Source organism: Protopterus annectens, chromosome 3.part1 (genome assembly GCF_019279795.1).
Source record: "Protopterus annectens isolate FY-2018-M chromosome 3.part1, PAN1.0, whole genome shotgun sequence".
NCBI lineage: Eukaryota > Metazoa > Chordata > Ceratodontiformes > Protopteridae > Protopterus > Protopterus annectens.
In genome coordinates, this window is record NC_056732.1 from 484,039,957 (window position 1) to 484,057,468 (window position 17,512).

General features: G+C 38.7%; 1 protein-coding gene across 1 annotated transcript in view; it reads left to right on the top strand.

Annotated features, from left to right (window-relative positions):
- LOC122798180 (ectonucleotide pyrophosphatase/phosphodiesterase family member 3-like) overlaps positions 1–17,512 on the top strand; it is an 835,307-nt gene that overhangs the window by 516,676 nt on the left and 301,119 nt on the right. The window contains exon 16 of the mRNA XM_044066922.1: positions 13,486–13,555. Coding sequence (XP_043922857.1) covers positions 13,486–13,555 — 70 coding nt within the window. The remainder of the gene's footprint in view (positions 1–13,485; positions 13,556–17,512) is intronic.

Here is a 17,512-nt window from a genome sequence, read left to right on the forward strand (position 1 = left end):
ATCACCTCATAGGACCTGTCCAGATAAAAACCTGCTGCCTAACTGATGACCATACATAAATGACTGTACAACTTAAATATTGAGTATTGAATATGATTGTACATAACAATGCTGAAACATTTTGCTTATTATGATGCTGTATCAAATATCAAACACATATTATGTCCTGTTGCACTCAATGTAATCCAATGCAACAGTTTTTTTGTATACTTGTGTGTTCTAATGTGTGTGTAATTGTATGTAGTTTATCTATGGAGCTTTTCTCCCTGGGCCTACTCTGAAAATGGGCTCTGCCTCAGTTTAGCATTCCCAGTAAACAAATGATAAATAACATAAATTAATAAATCTATCATAGGAAACTGGGTAAGCAATATGCTTCTGTAACTCTTAATAATTATTGTATAGCTGAATGATATTTGAAGTTATGTTGATAAAATGAAAAAATGAGAATATGTAAAGCAGATATCATTTTAGCATCCATACATACATTTCATTTGTGCTGCATTTTTCTCGTATACTGTTTAAATATTCATTTTTCTTTAATTTTTTACAGAAAAGTCCTATGTGCAGTAGTATTAACTGCTATTCCTGTTTAGCTTTCTCATTTGATTTTCCAGTATTAAATTACTTACTCCCACAAATGAAAATATTTTGAATATGTTGAACAGGACTAAATATGTTCATTTTGAAAATGGGGCCATGAAAACTGATTTTGTTTCCTTTGTTATTATTGCTAATGCAACGAGAAAGTAATGCATACTGATGAAAGTATATGCTGCAAAGCTGAGGGCCTGAGCTAAATCTAAGTAGCTCCCACCTCTTACTGGCCTTCACTGCGTTGCACCTCTTACTGACCTTCACTGTGATTCCATTTATTACAGCAGAAAGAACACAGACAGTGAAGTAAGAGAGCATCCATCCATCCATCCATCCATCCATCCATCCATCCATCCATCCATCCACAACCCCTTTTTCCCATTTTTGCACATGGGGTTGGGGTGTTACTTCATCAGTGGCAATCATCTAGAGCCAAGGTTTACATTGCCAGGTGGCTAACCCTGCCATGGTAGTTCTTCCTCACCATACACTTACACACCTGTGGCCAATTTAGAGTGTCCAATCTGCCTACTGCATGTCTTTGGAATGTGGGAGAAAACCCATGCAAACACAGGGAGGACATCCAGACTCCACAGAGAAGGCACCCCAGATGAGAATTGAACTGGGGAACCTCTTGCTGTGAGGTGACAATGTTATCTGCTGTGCCACTGCACCTCCCTGAAGTAAGAGAACATGATTACCAAAAAAAAAATTCCTACTAGAAGCTCCAAGTTTTATGTCTTCTTTTTTATTGTATTTGCTTTTGCTTGCTTATTTTAATTATTCTGATTTTACGTATCCGCTACTTTGAAAACTACAGATTCGTATCTATTGCTTCTGCTATGGCTGACATCTTATTTTGATAGAAATTATATATAGAAACCTTAATATTGCTATGCCTTCTTAACACTTCACTTCCTATGTTTTTCTGAGCAGAACTGGCCCATTAATTTCTTGCCTCAGACCATCAGTACCACCCCCTTCATGAGCATGATGTGCTTTCCTTGAGTATTTTTCCTTATTACTTTCTTGTTTCACTTTCTTTTCATAACTCTGTGGCATAATATCTATACAGATTATGGTATTTCAAATACTCCACACCATAAGTATAGCTTGGGTTGGTCATGTGAGTAGGCACTTGTCATATTTTTTATTCTGTTGAGAAGATTTCACTATCTCCAAAATTTTGCATGCAACATTTTTATGAGAAATCACCTCTACAAGATTTCAGAGTATGACCACATTATCTTTAATACAGACCAAATGGAGTTTCCTAGCCTGTAGACAGGAACTCAAGTAGGCTAAAATACAGCAGTTTTACGGGTAAAGTTGATTTTTAACAGAACAAATAGGTGGTTTGAAAACCAAGCCTGCTTAGATAAAAAAAATGGATAATAACCCTTGGCTCATTAAGGTTACACAATTCTGTTCCATATTTTCCCCCAGATAATATCAAAACTAAGCAGGAATCCAATAACTCAAATAAATATTACCCCTTATTCCATTACCCCCTTATTCCATTAAAATTGCATCTAGAATATAAATGTACAATTATTTAATGAAAACATATTTTATCTGTTCTGGAAAAAAGCAATGAACACACTTTTAAGAAATCAATAATCAAAGCCAGTGAAGTTTAAAATGAGCTATCAGAATCTACTCAGTTGAAATGACCAGGACTGTTTCAGCAACAGAGAGAAAAGATAAATAGAAAATCAAGTATTTCAGAAAAAATAGGATTTATATTGATCTTAAAACAGAAACTCAAATAATTTATGAATGGCACATAAGCATTGCAAAAAAATTAATCTGTAAATATTCATAACTTTATTTTCTAGGTGAACTCTAAAACACAAATGTGTCATAGGATCATGGGAGGTTATTAGGCTATCGACCCAGAGGTCATTTCAAGCCTGGCAGTCTCATCCCAATGTGATACCATAAATAATCTAGTCAGTACCAAGGACTGTATTTAGTAATGACTGCCCATGTCTAGTAGGGTTGTGGGTGCACCTCATGGTTACATATTTCTTTGAGGTAAACTTATACTATGTTTGAATAAAAGCAGCTAGGCTGGATGTATGGCAGCACTGAATTATTTACATTTTGCAATTGTAATTTTGATTAAAAAAAAAACCTTACTGGCTGCATCTGGAAAGATCAAGCTTATGTCATTTCTAAAGGAAATTCATCATACAGATGTCTTTGAAGAATTAACAACATGCAAATGTATCCATTCCAACGAATTCTATCAAATAAGCTTTCATACAATTAAAATTTTTCATTTGCTTAAATTTCTGAAGAAAGTATCCCTCATGTTGCATGTATAATAGATACCGGTGCTACAGTTCCAGGCTGTATCAGAGTATCAGACATTATGCATTCACCTTGTTATGCTCAAGAAACAGAGCATTTAAATTAATCTGAAATGAGACAGAGAGAGAGAGAGAGAGAGAGAGAAATGCAAAGACCTAAGAAACTAGGGCTACCATATCTGTCTTTCTTGTTGACCAAGTAGCTGCAATTTGAACAACAAACATTGATAGCAATTTTAACTTAATCTTACTTTAGCCTATGTACTTGGCCAATCTAGAAACATCCGAGTTTAAGCTTCATTATTTAGATTAAACTTAATGTTTAAATCCAAACAAAAGTAATGAATTCAGGAAATAGGCAGTAAACTAAAACTGATAATATACAAAACCCAGCTTTACATAAGAACACAAGAACAGCACTAAGCAAGCAATCACAAGAACCATAAGATGTTTAGCCATATAAACCTTTATGTACACACAATTAAAACTTTTTGCTAGCTTTTATAAGTACATAGGAGTGCTTACCTTCCAAATTGAACAGGACCATTAAAGAAGACCCTGGTGTAAATTTGTGTTTACCCATCAAATCATTAAGACTACCTTTAATCGTGTATAAACAAACAACTAAATAAATAAAACATAAGAAACCAGAACATAGAGGTCATGCATCACCTGTTTTGAACCAAAATAGGTTTTGCAATTACTGCAGCTTTCATACTAACATGAGTCCTTCATCAGGAGTTATTAAGCTACTGCTGTTGAATATATTGAATTTATATCCATTTGTGCCAAGAAAGGGTGATATATAATTTCTATCTCATTGGCTAAAAAAGTCACTTGAAATATGCCAGTATGTAAAAAAATGTGTGCTTCTTGGATGCTTAGAATGAAAACCCTACCTCAAAGACAGACATGGTGCATGAGTGTGTATGTGCGTGTGTGTGTGTGTGTGTGTGTGTGTGTGTGTGTGTGTGTGTGTGTGTGTGTGTGTGTGTGTGTGTGTGTATGTGTCTAAATCTTTAGAAGACCAGGTTATTGCCTGCCATAAAACTATTGACACATCCATCATGTTATATTACAGTCTTAGGCACAGATTTTCTCTCTCATTCTCTCCTTCTCTCTCTCTCTCTCTCACACACACACACACACACACACACACACACACACACACACACACACACACACACACACACACACGCACACGCACACACACACACAGACAGACACACACACACACACACAGACAGACACACACACACACACACACACACACACACACACACACACACACACACACACACACCATACCTCTGTGTTACAGTGCTTTTGTATTTTCTATGAGTGGACCAGCACTGCATTTCTTTGCTTTTTTCTACATCATTATAATTTATTTTAATATCCACTGGGATAAAGTCCCAGCCCCCACCCTGCCTCACTTTCATAAAGTATAATAAATTCCTAGCTATATAGACCCAACACATCTAAACTATTTCAGCATTAATCATACTATACTTAAATGGGTGTTAATAAAGGCTCTCTTAAAACTTTCAAAATCTTGTCATCACCCCTTGTTAACTAACTGCAATATCGTCCATTTTCTGCACAGTTACCTACAAACCCACCTGCAAAATCATCTGTTTTTATTTATTTATTTATTTATTTACAGTTGATTTACCAGGATTGTCCATTGGGCCCGAAGTACCCGTTTTCAATGGAGTCCTGGGGAGAAAAGCTCCTGAATAAAGATACAAAATATTACAGAAGTTTACACATTAACACATTCAGTCAAATTAATACAAATTGATAAAAAACAGTGGTAAAAAACTTTAACAGTGGTTGACAAAAAGGGAAATGTGTGTTCAAGACAAAAAACAGAGGAACAGGTGATTACAAGCAAACAATCTTTGGTTATGCTATATAAGACTAGCATTTCATTGTTGTAGAAAATATGTAGTATTTAGAATGGAATACTAGAGTTTAAGAATTATTAGGGTGTTATTGCTTTAGCTAATTTATAGTTTCTGGTATATATGATGTGGTGCCTGTAGGAAGCAGGCTAGACTAGGAGGGATGAGAGCAGGAGCATTCCCAGGAAGATGTTAAGTGTGAGTGTAGAGATTTTTTAAAAGCTGGATGTTTAGCAGTGGTACGAATGGAGGGGGGAAGGGAGTTCCAATTGTGTGCCAGGGAAAAGGACAGCAGATTTTTCCATGGCGAGTGAAGAGGTTTGTACAGTTCTATCACATTTTGGTTATTAGATCTTAGGGCTCTTTGTGGCATGTGCATTTTAAAGGTGGAGCTGAGTGAGGGACAGAGAGATGGATGGAATATGAGTTTATGGGCAAAGCAGAGCTGAGTAAAGGTGAGATAGTTAGGAAGCTCAAGCCAGTTTAGTTTGTGGAGAGATAGACAGTGGTGGGTAGATGCTTTGTGGCCAGTGGTGAATTTGGCAATTTTATTATAACATGAGGACAGTTTTGTTTTAAGGGATGATTGAAGATTTGTTAGAAGGGGAGCCCCATATAGAAGTGAAGGCATGAGGAATGTTGTAGCAAGAGTATGTTTAGTAGATGTGGAGAGGAATTTATTATGACGGTAAAGCATGCCAAGTTTATAATGGGTTTTCTTTATGTTTTGTAGTAGGTGGCTATTGAATTTGAGTTGGTCATCTATCAGGACCCCTAACAGTTTGCTTTCAGATACTAGTTCAAGAGGGGTGTTGTTCTGGCTGATGATAGAGAGTAGATTTTTGTTAATGGTTGTGTTTTTAGAGGGGGTGAATACCATAAGCTTGGCTTTAGATGCATTGAGTGCTAGATGGTTGTTTTTCATCCATTGTTCTGTGGTGGAGAAGGCCTCTTGGGTTAATTTTAAGAGAGTGGGAATGGATGTGGCTGTGCAGATGATTGTAGAGTCATCTGCATATTTAACAAGTTTGTCATGGGGAATTGAGTGGGAGAAGTCATTTATGAATATATTGAAGAGGAGAGGACCCGAAATGGAACCTTGGGGGACACCAGTGGGTATATTTAGAAAGGAGGAGATGGCTGTTTTCCATTTGACAGCTTGTTGCCTATGGGAGAGATAGTTGGTGAACCAATTGATAGTGGCAGGGGATATGTTAAGGTTAGATAGCTTAGTAAGGAGAAGGCTGTGAGATATGGTGTCGAAGGCTTTAGAAAGGTCGAGAAGGAGAGTGGATACAACAGAGCCGGAGTCTCAGGCAGTATTTACTGTTTCCAGGAAGGAAAGGAGGGCAGTCATGGTGCTGTGGCTGGGACTGAAACCATGTTGTGTGGGGGTTAGTAAGTTGTTGTCTAGGAGATAGGGAAGGAGTTGAAGATGGATGCATTTTTCTAAGAGTTTTGATATAGGAGAAAGGATGGCAATGGGACGGTAGTTAGTGATATCATAGTTCTTGCCTCCTTTATGTAAGGGTATGATGAAAGCTCTTTTCCAGAGTGTGGGAATAAGACCTTCTTGGATAGAGCGATTTATTAGGATGCTGATGGGGAAGGCAATGGCATCAGCAGCAATGTTAAGGAAGTATGAGGGTATGTTATCAGGTGCATTAGTACATGGTTTTAGCTTTTGTAGGAGCTTTTTAATGGTAGAAGTAGGGATGGGTTTTATGGAAAAAGGTGTGAGTTGAGAGGTAGGAGATGAGGGTGGAGGAAGGAGATGGGATGTAGGTGTAGATGGTGTGGTGTTAGTGTAGAAGGATGTGGTAAGTTTAGAGATAGAGTCTAAGAAGAAAGAGTTGAATTGGGTGGCGAGGTTGATATCTGGAGCACTTGGGTCTGGGCTTGGGTTTTCTGCAGTGCCAGATTTTAGGAGTTTATTGATACCTTTCCAGAATTTTTGAGGGTTGGTTTTATGGTTGTTTTGAAGTATGGAGTAGTAGTTTTGATGATCTATTGTGATAAGCTTTTTGACTTTGTTGCGAAGAGTTTTGAATTCATTTAGGGTAGAGGAAGTTTTGTTTCTTTGGTAGTGTGCCCAGGCTTTGTCTCTAAGTCACATGATAGTTAGAGTATTTTTTGTAAGCCAGGGGGTGGTATTGTTTCGAATTCGTTTTGTTTTTATGGGGGCTAGACTATCCAGGAGTTTCAGGAAATTTGTATTGAAGTATGCAACAGCATTATCCAGGGGTAGAGTTTTTAGTGGGTTCCAATTTGTTGATTTTAGGGAGTCTGAGAAGGTTACTGGGTCGAAGTTTTTTAGGTTTCGAGTGCTGATGTAATTATGTGTTGCTTGTAGTGGACATTGAAGACGTTTGGTGAATATGGGAAGATGGTCACTGAGGGAGTCAGGGAGAGCTCCGCTGTTGGTGTAGTAGTGGGGGTGAGATACTAAAATCCAATCTAGGGTACTGCCAGTGGAGAAATCTTTAGAGGGTCTGGTAGTCTGGTTGATGAGCTGGGAATATTTATAGAGGTTAATGTTTATAGGGTGTGTGGGGGAATTAATGCAGGACCAATTAATGTTTGTGTCACCCATGATAATAGTTTCATTACTGATATTGATAGAAAGCCAGGATAGGATGTCTTCTAAAACAGAGACATTGTCACCATGGGGGATGTAAAGTGAAACTATGCAGATTTGTTTGTGTTTGTTTAATTGAAATAAAGCTAATGTTAATTCTGCGTTGGAGAAATTTGGAATGGGTTTGTTATAGGGAGTAATGGATAGGGTGGAAGAATAGAGTAAAGCTACCCCGCCACCCTTTTTCTGGATTCTGTCTTTTCTGATTATTGAGTAGTTTGGAGGTAGAACTTCAATATCTTTTATGTGAGGTTTTAGCCAGGTTTCGGAAATAGCTAAGATGTCGGGTTTGTTATGTAGAAGCCATGCTTGTAGGTTAGGGATTTTGTTTGCTATACTTTGAGCGTTTAGAGAAGCAAGTAGGATGGATTTGGATATGGAGGAAGTGGTGGTTGGGCCGGGGTTAGGGTGTATATCTCCAGATAGGAGTATGGTTGTAAGATGTTCAATTAAATTTCTAAGATGATTGGATTGCCTTGATTGACTGTTATAGATTTTCAGATATTTGTGAATACTGGAGCTTGGGAAGGGACTAAAGAGTTTGTAAGAAGTGTTTAGTTTATAGTGAAAAAGTAGATGGGGGTTAATGGGATAGAGTTCAGGGGCTATTGAGATAAAAGACTTTAAGTCAGAAAAGGGGAGTGTGCTGGTAGAGTGAGTGGGTGGAAGATAATATGTGGTGTTGGGTTGGGTGAGATAGTGGATGTAAGTAAGGATGAGAAGTAATAGTAGATGAATTAAGAGTGATTTGTATGTTATAGTCATGTTGTGGTTTTGATAAGGTATTAAGTGGGTGTGAAGTTATGGGATATGAGGAGAGATGTGAAGAGGAGTTTTTTGAGGATGGCGTTGTTGGTGAAAAAGGGAGGGGTGTAGTTGGTGGAAAATAAGTAGGATAGGATTAAGGGGGATGGGGGTGTGGGTGGAATGTTGTAATTAAGAGGAAGTGGTGTAATTGCTAGGGTGGAAGTGGGTATTGTCAGTGATTTGTGGGAGGAAGTGGGAGTGGTTAGAATGGTATAAGTGTAGATGCACTGGGGGTGGGTGGGATTTGGGGTAGGGTAGGGGAGTGGAGTGAGCCCGAAGGGCGAACGGAGCGGGATACACCTAAGGAAGGTAGGCAGCAGGACAGTGTGAGAATAAATCAGTGAGGTGGAGATAAGAACAGAAGAAGATAAGCAAGGTGGTATGTGTGACTCTTGGAGTGCACTATAACTGAGAAAGGCGAGGACAAAAAGTAGAGATAGAATGGATAGAGCTGTAATTTAGCAGTTAGTATAGGGAAAGATGTTAAAAAGTGGTATTGAAGTGTATGGGAAGGAAGAGGAAAAATGATTAGGTAAGTGGGTAGGCACTACCCCCTAGTGGACAGATCCTAAGTGTATAAGAGAGGTAGACTGAATGGAGAAAGAAGGAAAGTAGGTCAGGTATAGGGACAAGCACCAGGGGTGAGGCTGATATTAGGGTAGCATCCAGTAATAAGGGCAAGGCTGCTGGTATCTCTGGTTGGAACCCTTCACTAGCACCAAGTAAGTGATAGAACAATAGAGCAATATTCTCAGACCAAGTGGAGTAATGATTGTGGCATGTTACATACTTTATATTTTTCCTCTAGCTCTCTCTACTGAGAGAAAGAGTGGGAGTATCCCTGTGGGGTGACAGGCAGTCAAGGTGGATCTTGCTATCCAGAGGATGTTCTTGGAAAGTCCGGGAGTGTTAGGCCTGTAGGCAGAGCAAGCTTTAGGAGAAGAGGCTGAATAGCTGGGGAAAAAGACAGGTATGTATTCATACAATCTATTAGTAGTTTAGGCACTAGTTAAGTGATAATACAGTAGGGTGAAGAATGTGAAATATATACATTAGGGAGTAGGGAAAATGTTCAAAAGGTAGCAGCAATTCATCATTAATTAGCACCTTACAACTAGGAATTAACTTCTCAACATAAACAGTAAAGAAAATGTATTAGGGAAAAGTCATCTAGATAATTGCAATTTCATAGCTATATTACTGTTACATTGTAGTGTCAGATTAGCTTCAGTAACTGATTTCAAGTAGACACAATATGAATCCAACAATAAAACATGGATGTGAACCATAAATAGCACTTTGAGCCACAGTAAAGTAGCAGAATATCACTTTCACTGCTTCAGATGCTTTAGTTACGCTAGACCATTACTGATTCAAGTTCTAATAATATATTATAACATCCACATACCATTAGCTTAATAAACAGGTAGCACTTGAATTAGCAGCCCTGTACTGAAGTAGACACACAATTTCTAATTAGGGTAAATAACAAGGCACTTCATGAACTAAAAGATGTTTCTGCATGTCAGGCGCGAAAAACCACTATTCACACAAGGTAAAAGTATTTATGTGGAGGAAACATGCAGTCTCTAGGGAACGGAGTGCTCCTTTTCAAGTTTAGTAGACTCTAATGCAACATACGTACTCTCAGCGTTCCACTATCTCCGCCGATAAGCGAGTGTGGAAACTAGTATGGCTGAAATTTAATGTAGAGAGTACTCTGAAGTCGCTAGGGAATAGCGTGCTCCGATTCCAATCTAGTAGGCTCTAATACAATACGCGTATTCTCAGCGTTCCACTATCACAGCTGTTAAGCGAGTGTGGAAACAAGTCAGGCTGCAATTAATCGTTGAGAGTACTCTGAGGAGGGTAGACTGGTTTGTGGTGTGGCGCAGAGCACAGGAGTAGCTTGTTCAACAAGTACCGCTGTAGTTAGTGCAGCTGGACCACGTGGGGGGTGAGGAGGCAACTAGAAGCGGAGGTTATGCGTTTAGGCATTGGGAACACAATATCATGGCAGGTACAAGACCCTTACATCAGCAGATCTTTTGGGCACTATCCTATTTAAGTTACATAGGTTACGAGCAGAGCTACACTATTTAAATTATATAACTTACGAGCATAGTTATTAATAACAGCAGCAGAGTTAACAAACAACATCTAACAACAGAGCAAAAGCAAGACACATGTTGCTGTTTCTACGCAATTGTCCCTAAAAAGCTATCACTACAGTTCATTAAACACGTTACGAAAAGTAGGGTTTGGTATCTACGAGCAGAGCCGCACAAGCATAAAACTGCTAAAGCAGAATAACAAGCATTTGGAACTGTTAGGAGCTTAACGAATATACTTAATTAAATGAGACAAGCATCAAAACAAGACCATAAGAAATAGTACAGCTAGGCAATTAAACAATAACAACTGAATATACACTTACCGGGAGTGAGGGGAAGCAGACCAGGAGCATGCAGCAGCCACGAGAGGAGCCAGGGATTTAAAGATGGTGCCCTGGGGACTTAGGACCTTATGATAGGTATGGGCTGGATGAGGATTGGGAGGGGCGGGGCTGAATGAGTGGATACCGATGCAAAAGACTGTCGAGAGGGCAGGATAGAGGTAGGTAGTAGGGACGTATTGCTGAGGTAAAGACAGGAAAGGAGGGTGGGAGGAACAATATTGTGGAGAGGAGGAGCTGCGGGGAGGGGAGTTCTGTAGTGAAAGGGGCGAAATAAGGGGAGTTCTGTAGTGAAGAGGGGTGATGAGAAGATGGAGAATAGGATAGATATATATAGTATGGGTAAGATATCTATGGGAGGAGATAGGTATAGATGAGATAGCTATGTGTAGTGATAGAACAGGGTAACATGGAGGGGGGACACCTAAGGAAGGTAGGCAGCAGGACAGTGTGAGAAACAATCAGTGAGGTGGAGGTAAGAACAGAAGAAGGTAAGAAAGGTGAGGACAAAAAGTAGAGATAGAATGGATAGAGCTGTAATTTAGCAGTTAGTATAGGGAAAGATGTTAAAAAGTGGTATTGAAGTGTATGGGAAGGAGGAGGAAAAATGATTAGGTAGGTGGGTAGGCACTACCCCCTAGTGGACAGAGCCTAAGTGTATAAGAGAGGTAGACTGAATGGAGAAAGAAGGAAGGTAGGTCAGGTATAGGGACAAGCACCAGGGGTGAAGCTGATATTAGGGTAGCACCCAGTAATAAGGGCAAGGCTGCTGGCGTCTCTGGTTGGAACCCTTCACTAGCACCAAGTAAGTGATAGAACAATAGAGCAATATTCTCAGACCAAGTGGAGTAATGATTGTGGCATGTTACATACTTTATATTTTTCCTCTAGCTCTCTCTACTGAGAGAAAGAGTGGGAGTATCCCTGTGGGGTGACAGGCAGTCAAGGTGGATCTTGCTATCCAGAGGATGTTCTTGGAAAGTCCAGGAGTGTTAGGCCTGTAGGCAGAGCGAGCTTTAGGAGAAGAGGCTGAATACAGTGTTAAAATTCCAGTGCTAGGTTATTCACAGTCTGCCTGAGAGTATCTGTTGGACGTATATTTCTTAGCTGTCCCAGATTTTTGACTCAAGTTTAAGGTCTGTTCCTCCTTTTGTACCTTAACTAACAAAATCTCTATCAAACTGCTATATATCCTGACTAATACTAAATGGCTGCATTAAACAACCAATCAGATTGTAATGCAGACATCAAATATCTCCTAAACTTCCCTGTACAGACCAAATGAATAAAATGTACCACAGTCAACTCATTCATACCTTGAAACAGTGGAATGTCACTCATGCAGCAGCTTACATACATCCAAATGTTCCTCAGCAGTTTCTTAAAATGAAGTTAAAGAGCATAGGCCAAACAAAAATAACCAAACAGCAGTGTGTTCAGCAAAAAAGGTCTTCTTTATATTGATAGATGTCAACGCATTCACAGTCTTTACATCAGTGCTGTAATGTATTATAATGCAGAAAAATCCAGAATAATGTTTGTTTCTCCCTAAATTGTCACAAACAGCTTTTCATTTTTGGAAACAGTACAACTTAGATATATAATGCCAGCCGCACTTTGTTTAGAAAAGTCCATTCTGAGTGTTTGTTTAATGAAATATTTACAGAACTATATCTATGCCTTTTTTAAACTGACAGTATAAGTAACACTCAGTTACGTTTAAGATGTACAGTTTAAAGTGCAAGAACCAATGATAATTTTCTCCTACTTCATCTAAGATCTCACCTGATGTTATGCTATGAATTATTAGAGTCAACTGGTTTTGCAAATATTAATTTGTATACAGAAATATTGTATAGTGTCATAATTACTAGCAAACAACTAGCAATACCTTTAGCGTAACGCATTGCACATGGGCAATGACAGTGCATTTTTTGTCTCCTGCCATGACAGTTTACACTGTGTCTCTCATGAACAAGTAACCATTATGAAAATGTAAACATAAAAATGAAAATCTGAATAACAAATGACAAGCAGTAGTTACAAATCTCCACTGTAATACTCTCCTTTACTTTAGAATTCTCTAACATTTTCCCTGCAGTAGCTGGTCCACTTCCATGCTGGCAATTATATAGCAATATAGGAATAGTACATAGATAGTCAATGTTCTACTGCTCATTGGACTGCAACGAGATACAAACATCTGAACAGTCATTTCTTATAAGTTATAACAATATCATGGTGGTGGTAAGCCAGCCTGTGAGTGTGGAGGTATTCTGAGTATATAGCAGACAAAGAAATAAATATGTTGTCTGCAGTCAGCCATATCCCTTAGGAATTGGAAGTAAGTTTCATGTTGAGGAAAACAGACAAGAAGATCAACCTCAGGATAAATCCTTGGGAGAGCAATATTCACAAATAACATTTGTACTCAGAAGAACTGGCAGAGATGATGCACATTGGCACGTCCCAGTTTACTAAAGTGGAAACTTTACCAGAATGTGATGTCACTGAAGGCAAACTTTCAGACAGGAGTGTAGCATCTATCAGACATGCAAGAAATGTGCCAGTTGTTACAGAATGTCACTAAAGTTTTAACATTTGGAAGGGATAATTACATGTATCAGTGAGCACATCAAAACTACCAACACATGCTTATGAAGATTTTGCTGTGCAATCAAATGCTCTTTTTACAAAAGAAAATACATAAAGGTAGTTAAATCCCCATAGAAGACAAATACTTAACATAACTGTATTTTGTTCTAGAAAACTTGGAGAATATACCTACTGTGATGGTGGTTCACATGGATACGATAATGACTTATACAGCATGCATGTAAGTACAAACAAAAATTATCTTACATTTCTGCAACCTATATACCTATTTTTATATTGTGGCCTACATTTGCTGCATTTAACAATGACGTGCTGAACTGTGTTGTTTCTTGTAAATTCTTCCAGTAAGTGCAGGATATAGTCCCAAAGAAACTATGTGAAAAAGTTCAGATGTAGGAAACAGATGCCTTTCTTTGAACCTGGACAAAATTCACAGAATGTTACAAATATTTTTAATCGTATTATAGTTTGTGATATAAATTACTACAGTTTTGTCTTATAAAGGGTTAAGATAGAACTTTAGTAGTGTATGTCACAAATTATGATATGATAAAAATTAAGATTCTGCAAATATGCATTCTGTTGCCATGATACAAGAACAAAGGAATCTTTCAGAACTGTGGGCATTATAGAGATATCAAAGTCATGTCATGCATGAAAGAGATGGAGACAGTGACTGACAAATGAATACTCAGATAGTAGAAAGTACGAGGGGAGGTGAGCAGATCTGATTCAGATCAAGATGTAGCACAACAGACTCAATGACTGCAGTGAGGCAGATAGTTGAGAAGAAACTAGAGATGAGGAAAGAGTGCAACTGGTATTCCTAGATTTGGATAAAGAATATGACAAGGTCCCGAGAAAGTGGAAAGTGGATCTAAGTAATTCAGGGGTGGTTTGAAGTCATGGAAACACTGACATAATTAATGCAGGCTGTGTACAAAGACCAGATGACAAACATATGAACAGTGTTTGGACTCAGAGTTTTTCCCAGTAGGAGTAGTTTTGCATTAGGATTCAGCTCCAAGCCCACTGTTCATACTGGTAATGGGCTACATTAACAAACAGGTCGAGGGGGCAAACCAACAAAGCTGCTGTATGTAGATGATGTGGTATTACAAGCAGACTCTGAATGAGAACTTCAGCAAATGGTAGGGAAATGGAATGCAAAATGTATGGCACATGGGATTTAACTGAGTGCAGACATGACAACGGTCATGGCAGCAAAAGGAGGAAATCAGAAGATGCTTGAATATTGAGATAGAAGGGAAATAGTGGAACTGGTTAACAGCTTTGAGTGTCTGGGAGGGGTGGTTTTAGGAGAAGTGAAATCTAAACAAGGAAGTCAAACCTAGAATCATAGGGACTACAGCCAATTGGCACAGAGTGTTACTGGTAGTGCGTGACAGAAGAATGCCAAAGAAGTTGAAAAGTAAGGTGTACAAAACAGTGGTGCAACCAATTCTACTGTATGGTACAGGAATCTTGGCAGTGAAGGTAGAGCAGCTGAGGAAGCTAGCGATGATGGAGATGAAGTGCCTTAGACAGGTGGTAGGATGCAGACTATGGGACAGATGAAGAAATGAGGATATCAGAGCAAAGGTCAAAGGAGGTCCAATTGCAGGGAAGCTCAAAGAAAAAAGATTGTGATGGTTCAGGCACACGTGCAGGAAAGCAGAAGACAATCTATTGAAGAACAGTTGGGACAGACAAAAAGATGTTCAGCAAAGAGATGGCTGGTCTGTGTAAGAGAAGACCTTAGACATTCAGACATGAAGACTGAAGATGCAGGAGAGTGGCACTGAAGTGAGAAAGATGGAGACAACTGATGTGGCCTCCCAATGCCATATAGAAAAGGGTTCTCATTATGATGCCTTATAAAGTGTTAGCTGTTCCATCGATGACCTCTCTGCTGTTAGCTCTTAGATAGTTAGAGCAAGGTATGAGTTTACACATCAGCACTGAGGACAAATATTTATTTATTTATTTTGTATTTTACTGGTATGGGGACAGTCTGCAATTCCTCATATATCAACTCCCAATTATGCTAAACATTCACTTAGTCATGTTAATTCATGGAAGGCAAAATGTAGTTAGTTCTGAATGCCTTGCACTCATTTAATTTGATCAGGGTTTGAACACCCTTGATTCAGAATCAAGCAGTAGGAACCTTATTATGAATAAGAAATATTTAGCCTTTTTTTATTTTGCATCATGTCTACAGGGCCATGGTCTTTTGTATCAGTGATTATGATACGTTTTAGTCTGAGTTGCTTTTCTGCTCTGTGAACTCAGGTAGTTTGTCTGTTAATGTCCTGCTCGGCTTTTCTGCTATTGTGTTACACAGTACAGCTGTTTATGGGCACTCCCAGTCAGGAGTGAAACTTTATGCATTCATTGCTTAACAGTGATAGAAGTTCTGGAAACAACACGTGGCTCAACACCATTGCAGACATGGCTCACGTTGACTTACTTTGATCACAAGGACACTAAGTTTTGGTTTTCAAAAAAAAATGAAATTCCTTTTTTATGAGATGAAATCTGGGAATTATATCAATGCTTTTTTAATGTAATTAGTGGTTGTTGTGGTGATTTCACTTTAAACTTCATATGTGTCAATATATATTGAAAATTAAAACAGATTCTAGGCACAGAAGACTTGATAACCCAAGCTGTAAATATTATAAATAATAAATATAAGCAAAAATATGTTCTGTAGTGAATTTATTCTCTGCCATGCATTGCCAAATTCTATGAAAATGCTGAGATTTTTCAATTCTCATATGGTCAAAAAACAGGATTTACCAGGTATTTTTTTCCAGAAAGAATCAGTGTCCCTTTTGATCATCCTCAATGCAGAAACTGCTTTTTAAGTTTTTTGACACTTGAAGGCATCATTTAAATCATTATGATACTATCAGTTATCTATGCCTGTATAAGATGTTTAGGTAAGAGAGCAAAAAGAAAATCATACTCACTAAGAATCATTTCTTTATCATTGGCCTGACTTCATAAACATCCATCTCCTTAAGTTTATGGAAATTGTGCTAATGCATTATTGTGATTCAGGATAATGGATATTCAGCTACTTAATCTGAATGTGGTTTGTTGTGTAGTGCAACAGCATCATTCAGAGGTAAAAAGGGAATAACAGATGCAGTCAAAGATTTTTTCTCAAAGTCCAGCAGAATGGAAACACTGGTGGTTCTGTCTCCTTCAAATTTAATTGGTTTCCAAGTTTGGAATTTATTTACACATATATGTATGTATGTATGTTTCATAGTTTCATAGTTTCATAGTATAGTACTAGGCTATCTGCCCTGGGGCATTTGTAAGCCTAGCCATAGTGATGTGGCTTTTGCCACCCTATGAAATGGTACAAAAATGTACAGAATAAAATTAGAATACTGTGCCTCTGTCTAGTAGTGACAAAATGAAGGTCCCCTTATATAATAGAATTAGTTTACTGTGCCCCTGTCTAGCAGTGACACAGATGTGACCCCTGGGGTAAACTTACGATCTCCCATCCACTCATCAAGATTTCTCTTGAAGAGAGTCAGTGAGTGGCTCTGCCTAATACGAACTGGGATCTTGTTCCAAAGCATGGGAAGCCTCTGGGTTATGAATCTATCCCTCCAGCATGTCCTATTCATACTTGTGCCGAGGTTTAAGTCTTTAGCTCTCATGGTCCTGATGGATTTGGATTTTTTGAGGTGGAGCATGTCCATCAGATCCTGATTGGACATGGCCTTGTACGTCAGACAGAGATCACCTCTGAGCAGGCGGTATGCTACTGAATAGAGCTGAAGTTTCTTTAGTCTGGCAGAATAAGACATATGTTGGAGACCCTTGATCCTCTTGGTGAGGTACTTTTGTGGTCTCTCCAGCTGTTGCACATGCCGGGTGAGGTACATACCAAATGGGGCATTGTACTCAATCATGGGTCTGATGAGGGAGGAGTATAGGGGTACAATGACATCCCTGGATCTGGATGTGAATCCCTTCATGATGAGGGGTGCAAGGTAGAATGTTTTTCTAACCACTTTGGCAACGTGGGTGTCAAATGAGAGGTCGCTGTCGACTTGGGTCCCTAGGTCTCTGATTACTTTTTCCGTACTCAGTGGGTTGCTGTCTATGTGATAATTTGTGGGTACTTTGTTTTTCCCAAAGGGGATGA